This window comes from Lynx rufus, unplaced genomic scaffold, assembly GCF_022079265.1.
Source record: "Lynx rufus isolate CCGP_SWC_20201006 ecotype Redwood Valley unplaced genomic scaffold, mLynRuf1.p SCAF_7, whole genome shotgun sequence".
NCBI classification, from domain to species: Eukaryota; Metazoa; Chordata; class Mammalia; order Carnivora; family Felidae; genus Lynx; species Lynx rufus.
In genome coordinates, this window is record NW_025814889.1 from 121,501,384 (window position 1) to 121,521,158 (window position 19,775).

Below are 19,775 nucleotides of genomic sequence, written 5' to 3' on the forward strand. Positions count from 1 at the left end.
CTGTAGAGTTGAGCCTGGAAGAGATTGGGATTTGTATTGCCCAAAAGGAAGGGAGAGGAAAAGCACAAGCAAGATTTGAGTAGTATGAAGTTTTGGAGTATCTAGGAAATCTCATCTCTTAAATAGCTCTTGTCCTATAAATTTTGCTTCTTCCATGTCTCTTGAATCTGGCCACACCCTAGTATCTCCTCTACCATACTGCCTCCTTCACCTTACAACCTGGACTATGGCTGTTGTCCCACACTTGGTCTTCCTTTTCCCACTCTGGTCCCTTCCAGTCCATTCTCTAACCGGCAGACAGACTGATATTTTTGGAATGTGAATCTGATAATGTCCCTCGAATGTTAAAACTCTCTTATGATTTTCCCTTTCTCCCAAAATAAGGATCAATGCATTTAGCATGGTTTACAAGACCCTCTGAGGTCCAGCCTCCACCTACCTTACCAGCCCACCTCTTGTTATCAGTGTTCCAGGCACACTGCCCTTATTTTACCTGGTTCCTTCTGCTACAGGTTCTTTGTACTTATGGTTCCTCTGATGGAAATACTCTATCCTGTCCCCAGTCCTTCCTAGCTAATAGTCACCTCCTCAGAGAAGTCTTCCCTAATTAAGGTGATCACATGGTCTTAGTTTATATACTTGTGGAATTATGTTCCTCTCCTTTTGTGGAGAGGACTCCACAAAAGGAAAGGGAGAACGCTCCCTTTTCCCAGTGTTCTAATTATAAACTTATTTCTTTAATTGATTGATGTATATCTACTCTATCAGCCTGTGAGCTGCACAAGAGCAGGGACCACGCTTATTTTGTTCATCATTTTATCTTCAGTTCATAGCACAATATTTGCCACCTGGAAGGTAGTTTCTATTTGTTGAATGAATAAAAGAATATTTATCTGTGTATTTGAATGTATGTTGAAGAAGCCTTCAGGGAGTGAAAAATTTCTGTTGGAAAACAGTGGGAGATAGGATAAAGGGGATAATCTTTATTCCATCTTTTAGGAGCTTTTAGGAACCATTGGACATTCTAAGAGGAAAGCAGAAGCCAGTATTTGGAAATAGGTGGTAAACAACATTTGTTTAGAATGAGAATAAAAAAATAATTAGAATATTCTTATATTAAACTAAAAAATAATGAACTTCTGGGGTACTTGGATGGCTCAGTCGGTTAAGTGTCTGACTCTTGATTTCAGCTCAGGTCATGATCTCACGGATTGTGAGTTCAAGCCTCACATAAGGCTCTGCGCTAACAGCATGGAGCCTGCTTGGGATTCTGTCTCCCTCTCTCTCTGTGCCTCCCCCAATTGCTATCTCCAAAAATAAATAAAAATAAACTTTAAACAAAATAATGAACTTCTAACTAATAGCATGTAGCATTTGAGAGGCATAGAAAGTACAGTTTGGGTTGTATTCTAGTGTATGTCAATTATGTTATTAATGGTGTTTGAAAATAAAATAAAAAAAAACAAACAAGGAATTCCCTGGATACCTCTTCACAGAACTTCACAGACTGCAGGGCACTAGGCAGACTGGTTAGTTTTTGAAAAACATTTTTAGAGGTGCCTGTTGAAACTTGTGAAAAATCATCACTTAAGAGGAAAAGTTGCTCTCAGTGTCCCTTCATATTGAATCTCAGTAATTAGAGTTCTTTTCTTTATAATATCATGCAATTCTAGCATTGTAAACATCTTATAAGGCTACAGAATATTGAGAGGGGTGTTTAAAGTTTTTCACAGTAACTTTGTTTCCTGTTTTTAAAAATATACGTCATTATAATACATGTGCTACAAACAAGCATACGCTTGGAAATGGCAAAGATGAGATGATGTGTTGTCACCAACACTTCAAGTTCTCCTGGTTCTGTAGTAAGAAATGTCATATCTTCCTGAATGCGCATGGGTTTTGCTCTGTGTTCTTACACAAGCTTGTGTATAATCATGTTCCTTTATGGAAGAGTTTATTCTATTTCCAATATATAATAATAGGAGAAGAAATTGAAGCCCAGAGCCTTAATTTGGTCAAGTATCTATTCTCTTAGATGCATGTTTATCAGCAAGGACACTACAAAGTAAACTTAATGAGTAAAGTGGTTAAAATGCTGTTGTGTCTTACACAGGCGGTACTTTGGAGAGAAGATTGGGTTGTATTTTGCCTGGTTGGGCTGGTATACCGGCATGCTCTTCCCAGCTGCCTTCATTGGATTGTTTGTCTTTTTGTATGGAGTCATTACTCTGGATCACTGCCAAGTCAGGTATGGGGAGCTCTGGGTGAACCTACCTTTGCTTCTATTTAGAGATGGGTGGTAGTACTTTGGGGATGTTCCCAGATCATGGGCCCACTTTTCCTTCTAACCTCCTTCTCAGTCACTCCTAAAAGAAATCAAAAGGCTCAGTTCACAAGATCTTCCATCCATTATCCATGCTGCTGTAGTCTTCATATACCAGGGAAGCAGGGTTTACATTTGTAGGCATATAAGCCACTCTGTATCCACAGAAAATATCACTTCCATTCACTGGCTAAAAGTTACTCTCTTTCTGACTTTTTACTTTTTCTCTTCTAATATTGCAAAGTGGCAGGTTCACAATCCCTTTTTATGAATTCTGTGTTTTTGTAAGGATCCTTTAAACCTAAACCAGAAAGACATCTTACCAACTTGTTGGGCCTTGAGAATGATTGATGTTGAGGATTGTTAGCTCTCTCACCATAATATACTTTAAGGTATTTGTACAGAGTTTATTGCCAGGCTGAACAGTGATCCTAAATAATAAATGTGCCTTTTAGAAGTGATTACAAAAGTAAAAGGGATTGATTCTCCTGCCTATAAAAATATTTTACTTTTTGGTGAAATTGTTAATGGGTATGTAGTTTCCCCCTCAGAACTAATGCATCATATTTTTATTTATTACTCCATTATTAGTTTTCACTTACCATACACATAGAGTTTGAGGCAGACACTTTTAGGTACCATGTTGTTCCTAAAATTCAATACAAAACTGTTTCAAATCTGTGCAATGTTGTGAATGACTTTTGTGTAATTTAGGGTATAACATCCAATGTTTTGCTTCATGTATTGTCAGAGTTTAACTTATTAATATTTAAAGCCAAGAAACAGCCTCATAAATAAGTAGGTTTATCAAATTACTAAAATCTTCAGGCATTTGTTTACATTAATAACAGATAAGGCTAGGAATCTAATCAGGACAAAAATCTGGTCTACTGGGTCTTATTTAGTGGTTGAATATTCTGGTAAAATTGGATGGAAAAACATGCTCTTATGTCATTAAAAAGTGGTCCTTTTCTGTTCTCTTTTCCAGTAAAGAAGTCTGCCAAGCTACAGATATCATCATGTGTCCTGTGTGTGATAAATACTGTCCATTCATGAGGCTGTCAGACAGCTGTGTTTATGCCAAGGTAATTTCACATCTGCAGCATTTTAGGTGGATTGAATCTTTCATACATTTTCCTGAGGAACAGAGGGTAACTGTATTCTCTTTGTAATATCTGGTCCTTGATTCTCAAGTTTATGTTGTAGGAGAGAGTTACCTCTATCACTTGGTATTCTAATTCAAATATGTTTTTTACTGTATATGTATTTTAAATGTATTAGCTCTGATTATCATCACAAGAAGCTTCAGTGTGCAAAGAGTACAGTTGTTAGAGTCAGAGAAAGATTCAAATCTTGACTCTGCTCTTTACCACCTGTCAGTCCAAGAACAAGTTACTTAATTTCTCTGAGCCACAGTTTTCTTATCTGTAAAATGGAGAACATGATGCTTGTTTCATACAATGGTTATAAGAAATAAGCTGAAATGTATACTGAGCCACATGCTTGGCAAATGGTAAGATCTTGGTAAATGAGAGCAACAGTCATTTTTCTCCTTCATCATTATTATTGTCAAATAAATTTTAGATTCAAGACTAGTTCAGCTACTTACCTCCTTGATCTTGCACATGGACAGTCTCTTTGAGGCTGAACTTTTTCATCTCTAAGATGCCCACAGTGATAGCTGCCTTCTCTGCCCCATGGAATGTCCTGAAGACCAAAGAAGATAGTCTTATATGGAAAAGTGCTTTGAAAAGAACAAATACATAGCATCATTATGTCTATTATGTATCATTGCATGTCCCTTTCCCATGTTATGCTTTTACTTAAACTTTAGACACATTCATTGAATTCCTTATTTTTTACTTACGGTCAGTCTCACTAATGCAAAGCAATAGCTGGAGTATGGGCTGTTGAAGACTTTCCAAACACCACTGCCTGTCAACTTGCCCAGACTTCAGATACAAAGAGGGTTGGCAGACTTTATTGAATGTCTGCAATCCCTGCAGCTTGGATCTATCTAATTATACAGTTGGCATGGCAGGGTTTTGTTCATTTTTAACGAGAACATTTGATAGACAGCCCAGGAGCCCGCCCATCCATGATGTCATCAGCAATGCAGGTGTCCAGTCCATGTGGGTGGAGCCCAAACCACAGCAGCCAGGTGTGATTTTAGGAAGATTTGGCTAAATGCTGCAAGGGGCCAAAAAAAGCACAAAATATTCTCCCTGTCTTTGGAGAACATATAGATAGACCCAAGAAAGTGAGACAAACTTAACAGAATGAGCTTGGGAAATACAGATTTGGTGAGGCCCAAAGAGGTCTGTCAGCAGTATAACTTGTTTAAAGATCATGAATTAAGCTTGAATGACTCAGGTGTAAAAAGTCTGCTTTTTGGGGAGCACCTGGGTGGCTCAGTCGGTTAAGCGTCCGACTTGAGCTCAGGTCACGATCTCACGGTGCGTGAGTTCGAGCCCCACGTCGGGCTCTGGTGGCTCAGAGCCTGGAGCCTGTTTCCGATTCTGTGTCTCCATCTCTCTCTGCTCCTCCCCCGTTCATGCTCTGTCTCTCTCTGTCTCAAAAATAAATAAACGTTAAAAAATTTTTTTTAAAAAGTCTGCTTTTTGGGAGTCTCAGAAAACCAATGTTTTGTTGTTATTGTTGCTTGGGAGTATTTGTTTTCTACGTGGAAAAATATGACTGGAGTGAAGTTCTCTCTTTAGGAGATCCATGACAATCCCTTAAAAGGATCATAATGGACAGTTTAGAGTATTCAGATTTTATAGGAGCTAGTTGAGCAGCTATCCTACTGAACATAAGATCTAGAACAATAATAATTATAATAACAGCTAGGCTATAGATATCAAAGTAGCTAGGCAAGCTACATTTTTATTTCTAATTCTTACAGCAACTTTAAGGTAGATGTTATTACTCTGATTTTACTCAGGTAAAAATTACTTTTCCATGGTCACACAGCAGTGAGTAGCTAGGCCTTGGTTTATCTGACTGGAAAACATATCATTGTGCCATATTGAGGCTACAAGATGTTTAGATTCTGGATTTCAGATTGGTCTTGCCTTTAAAAAGTTAATAAAATGAAAGCTAAAACGCTACAGAATGAAATAACTGAAGTTCTATAGCGTTTCCTTTAGAAATACTTATTAGAAATGCCAAACTGATTTCATGGAACTGAGGATACACTGGAATGTTGGATCAAATCAGAGTCTCGATCCAATGTAATCAATGGCTGTTCTGCTGGTCAGGAATGCTTCATTCTCAACCTTTACATTCACAAGGTCAGCAGAAAGGCCTTATTGGCTTGTTTCACTGGAAAAGATACTGGAAGCCCACACTGTCTGGGAAGAAAGCGCTCACAGCCCAGAACTTGGCCTCCAGGCCCCCAGATGTCTCTCTTCAGCTACCTGTCTACATGTTCGTTTTGCAGACAAGTTCTCATCACATGCTCGGGAAGGTGGCTGCTGACTGCCACAACACAAGGCTTATATCTTCCTTTCTTTATCTCCTTAGGCATATTTTTATAAAAATTCTTGGTCTGCCATTACAGAATGTCTCTTTCAGAACCTGTATGTTGTCTAGTTTGGAATTCTTTGGAGGCAAATGTCTTCTCCAAATACTTCATTGTTTTGGCCTGTGCATGTTTGTCTCTTGGAGTTGTCAACTACTTTGGGTAATGGTCATAGGACAAGCACTCAGCTGTCAGTCCTGGCGATTTTACAGAAGGAGAGGACAATGTGTCCTAGGCACCACTATGCGCTGCACTTTTCCAGAGGACTTTTTGGTCAGAGTTTCTTTTTTAAGCCTGCCTAGAACAAAAGAGAATTGGGCGGAGCCACTGTCCCTTGATTGTTATCCACTAGCCCTGGAGTTTAAGAGGAATGGACTGAGGAGAGAATGCGTAAGGACAGCTGGCCAGGGAGCACCTCCTCATCTCCTCAACCAGGCAGAACTCTGAACACCCTTATATTACCCCAAGAACCAACACCTGCAGCTTGTCCTCCCTGTTGCAGGTGATTTGATGGGGGAAACTAACTGTCCAGGGACTGTGAAGGGAGAGGCTGGAGTAGAAATTATGTATTTCTCCAAGCTGAGCTCCCACGCTGTTTGGGAACTGCCACTAACTGTCTCCATATACCACCATATACTACAACCTACACACACACACACACACACACACACACACACACACACACACACGTGTTCTCTCTCTCTGTCTCTCTCTCTCTCTCTCTCTCTCTCTCTCTCTCTCTCACACACACACACACACACACACACACGCCAACTCAAGGCAACTTTCCATCTCCCCTGGGGTTTCTCAGAGTCTTTGTTTGTTTTTGTGTTTTGTTAGTTCCCTGAATCTACTATCTTGCTTCTCCAGGGTTGATTTTGGCAGAGGGAGGCATCAGTCTATCTTAACTTACATTTTAGTAGGAACCAGAAGTCCATATTAACTCACCCCTCCTGATTCACATGTTCCCAGATAACTGCAGCCGAAAAATGTCTCTCTCCACATGTTTGTACATCAGTCCCAGGGAGGGACTCTAATTGGTTCTGTTTCAACCACATGCCCCCTAGTGACCTACATGAGAGAGATCTATTACCAGGAAAAGGGAGGAAAGATCATGTGAGCAGCCAAAAACAATGACCACCACAATTCATTCCAGAATCTACACTGATGGTGCAGGCTACGACTTCCACCAACTCCCTATAAATACCCTAATAGCACAGACCAGCCACATATAACTGGAACTCTCAAGCTTGATTTAATTCTCAGTGCATTATACAATATGCAATATACAACTTAACACTCCCTCTGGTGTATGAATAAAATGGCTTTTGCCTTTTGTCTACATTAAATATTTGAATGCTGCTCATCTCGCCTATGTTCAAAGAAAAAAGAAGGCATAAACTTTTGGAAAATTTTGAAATACTTCACAATATGATATAACAGGAAAAGACCTGTTTATAGTTGGTGCATTCTCCAAGGGACAGTAAACTATATTTTATACACAGCTATAAAGCACCCCAAAAAAGGTTATGCTTTATGAATGTATCAGTCATCATTTCAATTTGGCATGACATTGGTGTGATTTATCCTGGAGGTGGAAATGAGCATAGCAGTTTTGCAAGACAAATACCTTTGCTTTCTGCTGTGGTATTTGTGATAGAATATATTATTCTAGCAATAAAGTATTTGCTAGATAAAGTATTTGTGTTGTGTGTAATAGATAAATACAATGATTACCCAAGGCTTTAATAAAGGTGGAAGTGGATTTTGTTAATGGTCTGCTCGCTCTTCTTTGTAATATTAAAATCCAGAGGGCAACCCAGAAAAATGTTTGCCCAAAACTACACAAACAAAATATCCATGTTTCCAAAGTGAATAAATGAGGCATTAAAAATAGAAATCATAAGACTTTAAAGCAGCAATAATCACACCTTTCTGGTCTTAAATATAAATTTTCCATATACATATGTGCACATATAATAGTTTTTATGGTGTACAAAAGAAAATTCTTAGCATTCTTGGGGCTGCTAATTAATTTCCAACTAGATGATACCCATATACAGGGTACAGATTCTCTTTTGCATATCCAAACTACTTCTCAGTTGGAGGAACTCCCTTCTTGATTATGATCCAAAATGAGTATCTCCCAAAGAAACCCTGCAAAATTCATTTATTTGTATAGAATTGAAACAAATGTGAATTGAAATATAGTATATGAGAAACTAGTTTAACTATGATTCATAATGTTCCCAGGTAACTCACCTCTTTGACAACGGAGCTACTGTATTCTTTGCTGTTTTCATGGCAGTCTGGGGTAAGTGTCCTGCATCCATGTAACTTGAGTTCCCCTTATATGCTTTATAATATGTTCCTTCAGAAATCTGACTTTGTCCTGTAGATGTGAAAGGAAGAAGCTTGCATAAATTCAGTTGGCCATTCTATTAGACACAAGCTGATAAATAATTCATTTATTTATTTAAAAAATAATGTTATAGAGAAGAAATATGTCTGATTTCTCTTACACCTTCAAGATTTTCATCAACATTTCATTATTAACATAAAATTCACCTTCTGTTGGAGACAAAAATAAAGCTTATAATATATCAAAAATTCTAGTGAGATCTAAGTACTCACAGAAGTATATATTGGACTTTCTGCTGTGAGTGGAATCATTTCATCCAGCTAATGTATGAGTACCCACCTCTGGGTTTCTTTCAGTTCTGGTTAAAAAGACCCCCTATAAACGGAGCTCCTTATAAAGCTGAATTGAGTCCTTCTATATCAGTTTAAGTCAACAGCTCCATAATAACAAGGTGTGATGGAACATTCACTTAAATATTTTCTTAACCCAAAGAAAGTACTTTACCTACTTCTTTGTAAAATGAGTTTCATAGTATCTTTCTCATGAAATCATTATAAAGTTTTAATTTAGTAGTATAGAAGAGTCTGAGCAGATTCATAATAAACAATTGTGGTTATCTTTGGAGAGAGGTTAAGTGAGCAGTGATGGGTAAGGGAAAGGGTAAGTGAGCAGTGATGAAAGACAGGTTTTTACACTATATGTTTTCAATTTGGTTTGAATTTTTCACAATTTTTATGCATTTCTTCTAGAAATTAAAATTCCAGAATATCAGTTTTGATGTTACAAAACTCTGCTAACTCAAGACTTAGGCTCATGTTGTTCCTCGTGTCTGGAATGAATATCAGATCTTCTCCATCTTTCAGAGGCTAACTGAATTGTCATCTTCCTCCTTTGAATTTCACACATTTAACTGACTTCTAGCCTTCTTTGGACACTTAAAATGAGCTGCATACACACATTATTTCCCTTAGAAGGTTCATGTTCCTCAAGGATCATTATAGTGATTGAAGATTCATACATTTCTTTTGAAGACAGAGATTCATATTTGTTGGATGGATGGATGGATGGATGGATGGATGGATGGATGGGAAAAAGAAAAGAGAAGGGAAAGAGAAGCAAATTATCAAAACAGTTTCTTTATAAGACAAGGAATGTATTTAAATAGTCTCTTTGACAACTGGAAATACAAAAGCTTTGTTCTCTTGAGGAGACTTGTTCTAGATATATTCTGTTTTCCCTACCTAGAGATATTCAAAGAAAAAATTGTCTCTCCCAGTACATATCTGTTGAAGGGACATACTTTTTTTTTAATTTTTTAATGTTTATTTATTTTTGAAAGAGAGAGAGAGCAGGTGGGGGGCAGAGAGAGAGGGGGGACACAGAATCTGAAGCATGCTTCAGGCTCCAAGCTGTCCACACAGAGCCTGACACAGGGCTCAAACCCACGAACTACGAGATTGTGACCTGAGCCAAAGTCAGACACTTAAGCAACTGAGCCACCCAGGCCCCCTGAAGGGATACATTTTTAAACCTGTGACTCTAGCCCCTCTGTCAGTGGGCATTGGACCCAAAACCCATAGGTTAGTAAGTGGCCTGGGAGAAGACCTGAAGTTCTGTCCAAAGAGGAACTAGCAAGATCACCCACAGTCTTATTCTAAAGAATATGGATTGAAAAATGTGGAGAGAGACAGGGAGTTAGCTATAGGAATTGACACTGAAATGTGCAGAAAAGGTCAGGAGGGAGGGAGGAAGAAGGAAATTGAGATTGAACATAAGGTGGAAGTAGGAAGAATTATGAGCATGTTGAAGTTATGAGAAATCAGAACCTTGGAATAAGCAAAAGCAAAGTGCTAGTGGAAACGATAGAAAGCAGAGAGTCCAGAAGCTAACTGGTAGCCAACTAGGAGGAAATGCAAGACAGTCCCCCAAAGAGAAACAGGGAGAATATAGCCAAGCTGTGTTATTAGTGGAGTATCAGGGTAAAGACCTAGGATCTCCTATGGCTGAAGTCTCTTGAACTGCTGGCTTCTGTATCCAGTCTCTGAATAGGCTCAGTCTTTTAATCCCCATGGGATTCCTGCCTCCCTTGACAGGGAGGGCTTTGTGAAAAGCCCTCGTTATTTGTTCTACCCCTTAGTAATCTCTGTCCCTTGCAAACAAAAGAATCTAATCATAACAGAATTTTGGTTATGGGACTGAACTCTTAGATCAAGAATTGTATATCTGGTTTTTCTAGAATATACTTGTATTGGTAACGATGATCAGGAAGTATAATAAGCCATCCAGTGCTTAAGCTATGCCATAGTTACAAATGAGGATACTTTAGAAAATGTCTTCATTTATTAAACCAGGAGTTCTCAAACTTTTTCAGTTGTGGCACACATATGAAATACTATTTGCACAGCATCCTGATGTACATGAATGAGTGCTCATGGCCAGGGATAATACTGCCCTCAGCACCTTACCTGCCTGAAGGTTTGAAGGGATTATTACCTCATGCACACCTATAATCTGTCCCTGGCATATCCACTGGTCTGCTCTGCTTTGGGCCATGAGTCTACTATGTAATGAGTTAATTCTTCTGCATAGAGAGTAATTTTCTGGAAGATTTAATACATAAATATACATTACCTACTTTAGTATTTCATCAATTTTTACTGAAATGATTTCTTCTCATAATTTATCCTCTGAGACTATAGAGAAGTAAAGTTCTGGGGTATTATAATGTTTGTCTAAAGTGCAGAGTTCAAGATCTCCTCTACCCCTCACACAGTACCACCATTATAAAGGGGATTGCCTCCCTTCTTTGCAAGTTGGAATGCCTTATGCTGGTGATAACAAATATGTGTATTTTATCCCTACTAACTTCAGTTGATTGGGGGTGGCTTTCTGGAACACGAAGCTGAGAAACTTCTGAGTTCCAAGTGGGTGGATTGGAGATTTGACAATCCTTGGGCTTTGGAGGGTACCCAGTAAGAATCTGATAGATGTATTGTAATAACCTTTGGGAAGAAGCAAACATTTTAGGACCACTTCAGGCAAGGCAAGCCTGGAATAATTCATTGTCTGAATTGCTTTGTCTTACTTGACAACTTACTGCTTAAATCTTGGATGGTTCCCAGAAATGTAATCATTTGAGAAGAAGAATGACTTACCCCAGGTGTTTCTTTGTAGATGTTTTTTGCAGAAATCTGGAATGGCCAATAATAACAGCTATAATAATAGCACACACTTGTTGGTTTCCTATGTGCTGGACACTATCCTAAGAATTGTACAGTATCCTCTCAGTTAATTTTTATAGCAGCATTTGAGGAAGGTACTGTTATTATCCTCATGTGATAGATGAGGGAACTGGGGTAGTAGCTAGAAAGTGGTAAGCCCAGGAGTTAAACGGGGCACTCTTAGCTTCTACAGTCTATTGCTAGATCATGTACTATTTGTAGCCCTGTTTGCTTCTGCTTCAGAGATATAAACTTTATGATAAAGGACTGTTAAACTCATCCCAAGCCCCATTTATACTGCTTTGAGACGGTGATGTTCCATAAAAGTGTGTCACTTCTAATGGAGCTCAGCTTAGTGGTGTCAGGCTTATCCTTTATGATTGACAAGTTACATTTAAGAAAACAAATGCACTGTATTTTTGGGAAACTGCTAGATGCAGAGATGCTGAGAATAGATATAAGTGGTTTACAAGACCTGTAAAGGATGGGGCTGATGTGTTTATTTTGTTGCCCTTTGCTTTGTGTGTTCACGACAGAAACAATAGGGCTCCATTTAGAATCATTCTGCAGCAGCTGGGAAGGGCCTTTGTATGGGGTTAAAAAGCTTTACAGAACCCCACTACCTTTGTGATAGCAGGGCCTCCCGGGGACCCTCGAGGTACACTGTGAGCCTACAGCTCTGGGCTTGAACCACAGTGTCGCTTTTTCCTCAGTGCTCATTTTTGTGCAGAAAGATTGAAGAAACAGAACAATTATTGCCTAAATTAGCTTCTCTCCCTAGGGGGGAAAATGAGTCACTAGGGAACTAGATGTTGGCAGAGACTTGTCAGGAAGCAGATTATATTTCTCTTTTCTTCATTTTTGGGTTTTTTAAATCATTTTTCTTTTTTTTCTTTTTACTTTCATTGCCAAAGATTTATTTGCCCTCAGTAAATAAATCAAGGTCCTCAGTGTTCTCCAAAACAGAATACCGGGATTGTGGTTATTTTAATGGAAATTCAAAGATTCTTTAAATGCTTCTGTCAAAAATTTGTTAGTGAAGTATGTCTCATTTTTAAAATAAATTTTATAATAATTTCCTTTTATTTGTAGATATTTACAGCAATTGTATCTTTATAGTCTTACCTATATGTCCAACAAAAAAAAATAGTGGTTGCATTTTCAAAAAAATGGTATACATTTACTGAATACCTATTAGGTGTGTAGGTATAATCACCTATGACACCTCATCAATTTCTCATAACCCACCAGAAAGAAATTACGGCTCCAGTTTTATAGATGAACATATTGAGGTTCAGAGAGGTTATGCAACTTGCCCAAGATTACCCAGTAACTGCTAAGTGGTGGAGTCTAGATTTTAAACCAGATCTGGTCTGCCTATTTCAAGTCATTCCAAAGTTTGTATATCATGTCATGTACCTTTGATAGGATATATTAAGATTTCATTACTCGGGGCGCCTGGGTGGCGCAGTCGGTTAAGCGTCCGACTTCAGCCAGGTCACGATCTCGCGGTCCGGGAGTTCGAGCCCCGCGTCAGGCTCTGGGCTGATGGCTCGGAGCCTGGAGCCTGTTTCCGATTCTGTGTCTCCCTCTCTCTCTGCCCCTCCCCCGTTCATGCTCTGTCTCTCTCTGTCCCAAAAATAAATAAATGTTGAAAAAAAAAAAAAAATTAAAAAAAAAAAAAAAAAAAGATTTCATTACTCACCAGACAATGCATTCTCACTATCACTTGACAATGGCAGTACAAAAATGAGTAAAATGTGATCTCAGCTGTCAAAAATTTCATAGTGTATTGAGATTGGTAATTATAATGTAAGATATTAAGTACAGTTTACAATCAGACAATGAGGGTCCATGCTGCCAACTTCCTGAAGCAAAATGGAAGCGCAGAGAAGGTTTTATACAAAAGGAGATCCTGAAACCAAGTCTTAAATTTGCCAGGCAAAGGAGAGGGGTTGGAGGGAGGTGTAGAAAACATTCTGAACTGAGAACAGTGTGGGCAAAGCTCTGAAAAGAGAGGATGTTCAGTGCGATAGGAACATATAGTATGTATTAGTTTCCTAGAGTGCTGTAACAAAGTGCCACAAACTGGATGGCTTAAAACAACTGAAATTTATTCTCTCACTGTTCTGCAGGCTCAAAGTAAAAAATTAAGGTATAAAAAGAGTCATTTCTTTTCAAGGGCTCTGAGGGGGCATCTGTCCCATGTATTTCTCCTAAATTCTTGTGACAGCCAGCAATCCTTGACACTCCTTGGTTTGTAGATGCATCACTTGAATCTCTGTCTCCATTTTCACCTGTATTCTCCCTGTGTCTCTGTGTCTTCACAGGGCAGTCTTCTTATAAGGACACTAAAATGCATTGGATTAAGAGCCTACCCTACTCCAGTATGATTTCATCTTAACTAGTCTGCAGTTACCTTATTTCCAAATAAGGTCACATTTTGAGGTTAAAACATCAACATCTCTTTTATGAAAGGCACAATTCAACCCCTAACAGACAGTATGTTGGGGGCTGAGGTTTACTTATTGTAGGACATTTGTGCTGCAACAGGGAACCATGACTTCACCCTATAGGCAACAGAAGGCCAACTGAAGTTATAAACTGGAGAGTGATGTCATCAGTTGTATTTGGGAAGTAACCCTGGCAACAGCATGGGAGGAGTGAAAGTGGGGACCAGTAGGTAGCAGGTAGGCCACTTAGAAAGCTGCTCCAGTGTTCAGTCAAAATATTATGCAGAATTGGTCTTTAGAAAAGATCTAAATTACAGAGTAAAAACCTTATACATAAATGTGTTTTCCTAGTTTTAGTTATTTATGATATGCAAAATAAATATCCAATGATAGAAGAATGAATTACAAAATTATAAGCAGCCACTAAAAACTAGTCTTTCAAAGTAGGTAATAGAACACAAAGATTATATTTTAAAAACTGGTAAATATATATTAAGTATACAGATAAATGTGATTTCAGGTATATTAAATACTAATGAAAACAAATTATGTCATAATAGTAATGGTGATTTTCTCCATGTGACGGGATTATGAGAAGTTTTTGTCAGCTTTTATTTAGGTATAATTTACATAAAATCTAGCAGTTTTATTTTGTTTTTTTAAATATTGGTCAGACATTTCATGTTTCTTTTTTTTTAAGCTTATTTATTTATTTTTGAGAAAGATCAAAAGAGTGGGGGAGGAGCAAAGAGAGAGAGAGAGGGAGAGAGAGAATCCCAAGCAGGCTCCATGCTGTCAGCACAGAGCCCAACATGGGGCCCAAACCCACAAACTATGTGATCACAACCTGAGCAGATATCAAGAGTCAGACACAATAGACTGAGCCACCCAGGCACCCCCCCCAGCAATTTTAAGTGTACAATTTGACAAGTTATGTCAAATGTATATAGTAACCATCACCATAATGATGATATAGAACATTTTCATCCTCCAGAAAGTTTCCTCATGACTTCACATTGAGACCCTTGGCAACCTCTAACCTGCTTTCTACCACTGTACTTTCACCTGTTTTAGAATCTCATGCAAATAGAATCATTCACAATTTAGCATTTTGTGTCTGGCTTTGTTCATTAAGCTTAATGTGATTGAAATTAGTTTATGTAACAACATGTCAGCATACGTAAGTAGTTTGTTCTTTTATTTGACATTTATTTTATAGTTGGAAATAGGTACCTTTTTACCACATTCACCCATTTCACCCAGCCCCAGCCACCACCTCACCACACTCTGGTCTCTGTATCTCTGAGCTTAGAGGTTTTGTTTGTTTGTTTGTTTGTCTGTGTTTAGACTCTATGTATAAATGAGATCATAAACTTATTTAAATGAAAATTCAAAGGTTCTTTATGTGGTTCTGTCAGGGAGAGTGATGCCTCCATAACTGTTCTTCTTTCTCAAGATTGCTTTGACTATTTAGGGTCTATTTTGGTTCCATAAAATTTTAGGATTGCTTTTTCTGTTTTTGTGAAAAAATGCCATTGGAATTTTGATATGAATTGCACTGAATCTGTAGGTTATGGGTATTTTAACAATATTAATATTCTTCCAATCCATGGGCACAGAATATCTTTCCATTTAATTGTATCTTATTCAATTTATTTCATCAATGTCTTATAGTTTTCAGTGTATAGGTCTTTCAAACTCCTTGGATATATGTATTTCTAGCTATTTTATTCTTTTTGATGCAATTATGTATTATATAAATTTTTTATGTTTCTTTTTTTGTGTCCTGAAACTTTACTGAATTTGTTTATTAATGGTTTTTGGTTAACAGTTGTTTTGCTGGAGTCTTTAGGGTTTTCTATACATTACATCATGTTATCTGCAAGTAGTGAGTTTTACTTCTTCCTTTTTAATTTGGTTTCCTCTTATTTCTCTTTCTTGCGTAACTGCTGTGGCTAAGACTTCCAGTACTGTGTTGATAAAAGTGGTGAGAGTAGGCATCCTTGTCTTGTTCCTGGTGTTAGAGGAAAAGCTTCCAGCTTTTCACTACTGAGCATAATGTTAGTTGTAGGCTTGTCATACATGACCTTTAATATGTTGAGGTGCATTCCCTTTATACCCACTTTGTTGAGAATTTTTATCATAAATTGATATTGAATTTTTTCAGATGCTTTCTCTGTGTCTATTGAGAGGATCATATGATTTGTATCATTCATTTTGTTAATGTGGTCTATCATGTTGACTGATTTATGGATGTTGAACCTCCTTGAATCCCTGGAATAAATCCCACTTGATCCTAGTGAATGATCATTTTAGTGTCACACTGAATTTAATATTCTAATATATTTTTTTTACTTTTTCTGTTTTTTTAAGTTTTTATTTAAATTCCAGTTACTTAACATATAGTGTAATATCAGTTTCAGGAGTAGAATTTAGGGATTCATCACTAACATATATAACACCAGTGGTTTGCTAATCATTAAAACCTTGGATTGCGAGTAACTTGTTCTGCGAGTGCTCCACAAGACAAGCAAGCATTTCTAACAAATTTTAACTTGATAAATGAGCGAGGTGTTGCAATACAAATAGTACGTGATGCGGAACATCACATGATCACAACTGAATCCACGGTTATTGAACTTTGCGTTGAAATACAGGTGCTTTGGATTACAAGCTTGTTTCCAGAACAAATGTATTTTGTTGAGGACTTTTGCATCTGTATTTATCAGGATATTGGCCTTTTGTTGTGGCATCCTTGTCTGGTTTTGGTATCATAATAATTCTAGCCTCACAAAATGAATTTAGAAATGGTACCTCCTCTTCTATTTTTGGAAGAATTTTGAGAAGGAGTAGTATTCTTCTTTAGATATCTGGTAGAATTCTGTCTAGTCCTTGGCTTTTGTTTGTTGGAATATGTGTACTTTAATGGCAATAACACACTGTCTTGATTATTATAGTATAGTAAGCCTTGAAGTGTTATTCTTTTTAAAAATTGTTCTGGCTGTATTAGGGACTGTGCATTTCCATTTATATTTTAGAATCAACTTGTCGGTTACTACCAGAAAAGATGCTGATAGTTTGACTGTGGTGGAGTTGAATCAAGAGATCATTTTGGGAAGGTTGAAAAACTCAGTATCAAATATGTCTGCACTATTTATTTATTTGATCTGATTTATTTATTTGATTTGATTTAATAAATAAACATTATTTATTTAAATGATCTGTAATTTCTCTGCAATTTTGTACTGTTTTCAATGTGCAGTTTTGGATATTTTGTTAAATTTATCCCTATGTATTTAATATTTTTTTTATTTTTTATAAATAGTTTCATTTCTATAATGTTAATTTCCAGTTGTTCATTGCTACTCTGTAGAAATACAATTGACTTTTGTATATTTATCTCATATCCTATGACCTTTCTAAACTCACTTGTAAAGCTACTGACTTTTTTGTAAATTCCTTAGGATTCTCAATATAGATGATTATGATATTTATAAATAAATACAATTTTGTTTCTTCTTTTCAAACCCATATGGGTTTAATTTTTTTCTTGCCATATTACAGTGACAGAATAATGTTAGATAGAAGTTGTGATATCAGACACCCTTTCTTTGTTCTGTGTTGGGGGAAAAGCATTAAGTGTTATACTATTAAGTATGCTAGAAAATATAAGTTTTTGTAAATACCCTTTGTCAAGCTGAAGAATTTTATCATGAATGGGTATTGAGTTTTGTTAAAAGTTGTCATCTGTATTAATAAGATAATCCTTTTTTTTAATTTTTTTAATGTTTATTTATTTTTGAGAGAGAGAGAGACACACACACAGCATGAGCAGGGGAGGGGCAGAGAGAGAGAGGGGGATACAGAATCTGCAACAGGCTCCAGGCTGTCAGCACAGAGCCTGATGCGGGGCTTGAATTCATGAGCCTTTGAGCCATGAGATAATGAAACCTGAGCAGAAGTTGGCTGCTTAACCGACTGAGCCACCCAGATGCCCCAATAATTCTGTTTCTTAAAAGGTAGTTAATATATTCATTAAATTGATTCACTTTCAAAACCTACAATGATATTGAATTCCTAGCATAAACCCATTTTATTGTATATATAGTTGACTCTTGACAGTGTGGATATTAGGTTTACCAACCTCCATGCAGTTGAAAATCTTTGACTCCCTAAAAACTTTACTAATAGCTACTGTTGATTGGAAGCTTTACCAATAACAGAAACATACATAATTTTGTATGTTATATGTGTTATATACTGTATTCTTACAATAATGTAAGCTAGAGAAAGAAAACATTATTTAAAAATCATAAGGAAATGAGGTGCCTGGGTGGCTCAGTTGGTTAAGCCTCCAACTTCAGCCCAGGTTCATGAGTTTGGACCCCACATTAGGCTCTGTGCTGACAGCTCAGAGCCTGGAGCCTGCTTCGGATTCTGTGTCTCCCTCCTTCTCTGCCTCTCCCCTGCTTGCACTCTGTGTCTCTCTCTCAAAAATAAATAAACATTAAAAAAATTTTTTTTCAAATAAAAAAATCATAAGCAATAGAAAAAAAATTTAGAGTACTGTATGGTATTTAAAAAAAAGCTCATGTATAAGTGAACCCACACAGTTCAAATCCGTATTGTTCAAGGGTCAACTGTATTATCTTTTTTTCTATATTACTGTATTTGATTTGCTAAAATATTTTTAAGATTTTTGCATCTATTTTCGTAAGTGTTGTCTTTAATTTTCTTCCAGTGTATTTTTTAGTTTTGAGGTAATGTTGGCCTCAAAGAGTGAATTAAGAAGTATCCTTTCTTCTGTTTGTTGAGAGGTTTATATAAAAATGATATTACTTCTTATATGTTTGATAGAATTCACCAGTAAAGCCACTTGGGCCTAGAGTTTTCTTTGCAGGAAAATGTTTAATACGAACGTAATCTCCTTAACAGATAGAGAGCTCTTTAGATTATCTACTTCTTCCTGTCTTCAAGGAGTCTGTAGTTTTATCTAAGCTTGCAAATTTATTAGCATAAATGTGTTCATAATAATTTCTTATATTTTACCTTCAGTAGGATCTTTTGTGATACATTTTATTCATTCCTGAAATTGTAGTTCATGTCTTTTTTGTTTTCCTGTTCATTCTGTGTAGAAGTTTATCAATTATATTCATCTTTTAATGAACCTTTTCAATGTTAGTGATGTCTTTATATTGTTTTTATGTTTTTTTATTTATGCTGTTATCTTACGTTTCTCATGCTTACTTTGGGTTTAGTTTCCTCTTCTTTTTTAATTTCTTAAGGTGAATGCCTAGTTTGTTGATGTAAGACCTTTCTTCTTTTCAAATATAAAAGTTTTATGCTATAAATTTCCTCCAAGTACTGCTTTAGTTGCATCCTCCACATTGTATTTTCATTTTTCGTGAATTAAGAATATTTTCTAATTTCCCTTCTGACTTTCTCTTTGATCCATGAGTTATATAGATGTATATTGTTTACTTACCAAATATTTGGGAGATTTTCTAGGTATCTGCTTGCTATTGATTTCTAGTTTAATTAAGAGAACATATTTTGCATTATTTAAATCCTTCTACATTTACTGAGATTTGTTTTATAGCCCACAGTATAGTATCTCAGCAAATGTCCCCTGCACATTTGAAAAGACTACATATTATGCTGTTGTTAAGTTGTACATTCTGTAAGTTTCATTTGGGTCCACTTGGGTGATTAGTCTTGTTTTAGTCTTCTACATTTATACTAATTCTAAATTTATTTGTGGATTTATCTAGTTTGCCTCTCAGTTATATCAGATTTTGTTTCGTATATTTTAAATGTAGGATTTTTATGTTTACTTGAAGCCCCGTAGTCATTATGAAATTTCCCTCATTATTCCTGATAGTATTTCTTATTT

At 36.8% G+C, this 19,775-nt stretch overlaps 1 protein-coding gene across 1 annotated transcript in view; it reads left to right on the forward strand.

The window, feature by feature from the left end:
• Positions 1–19,775, forward strand: part of ANO4 (anoctamin 4) — a 241,617-nt gene that overhangs the window by 146,354 nt on the left and 75,488 nt on the right. Inside the window, exons 12-14 of the mRNA XM_047066400.1 lie at positions 2,114–2,248; positions 3,312–3,408; positions 8,100–8,160. Of these exons, the coding sequence (XP_046922356.1) occupies positions 2,114–2,248; positions 3,312–3,408; positions 8,100–8,160 (293 nt within the window). The remainder of the gene's footprint in view (positions 1–2,113; positions 2,249–3,311; positions 3,409–8,099; positions 8,161–19,775) is intronic.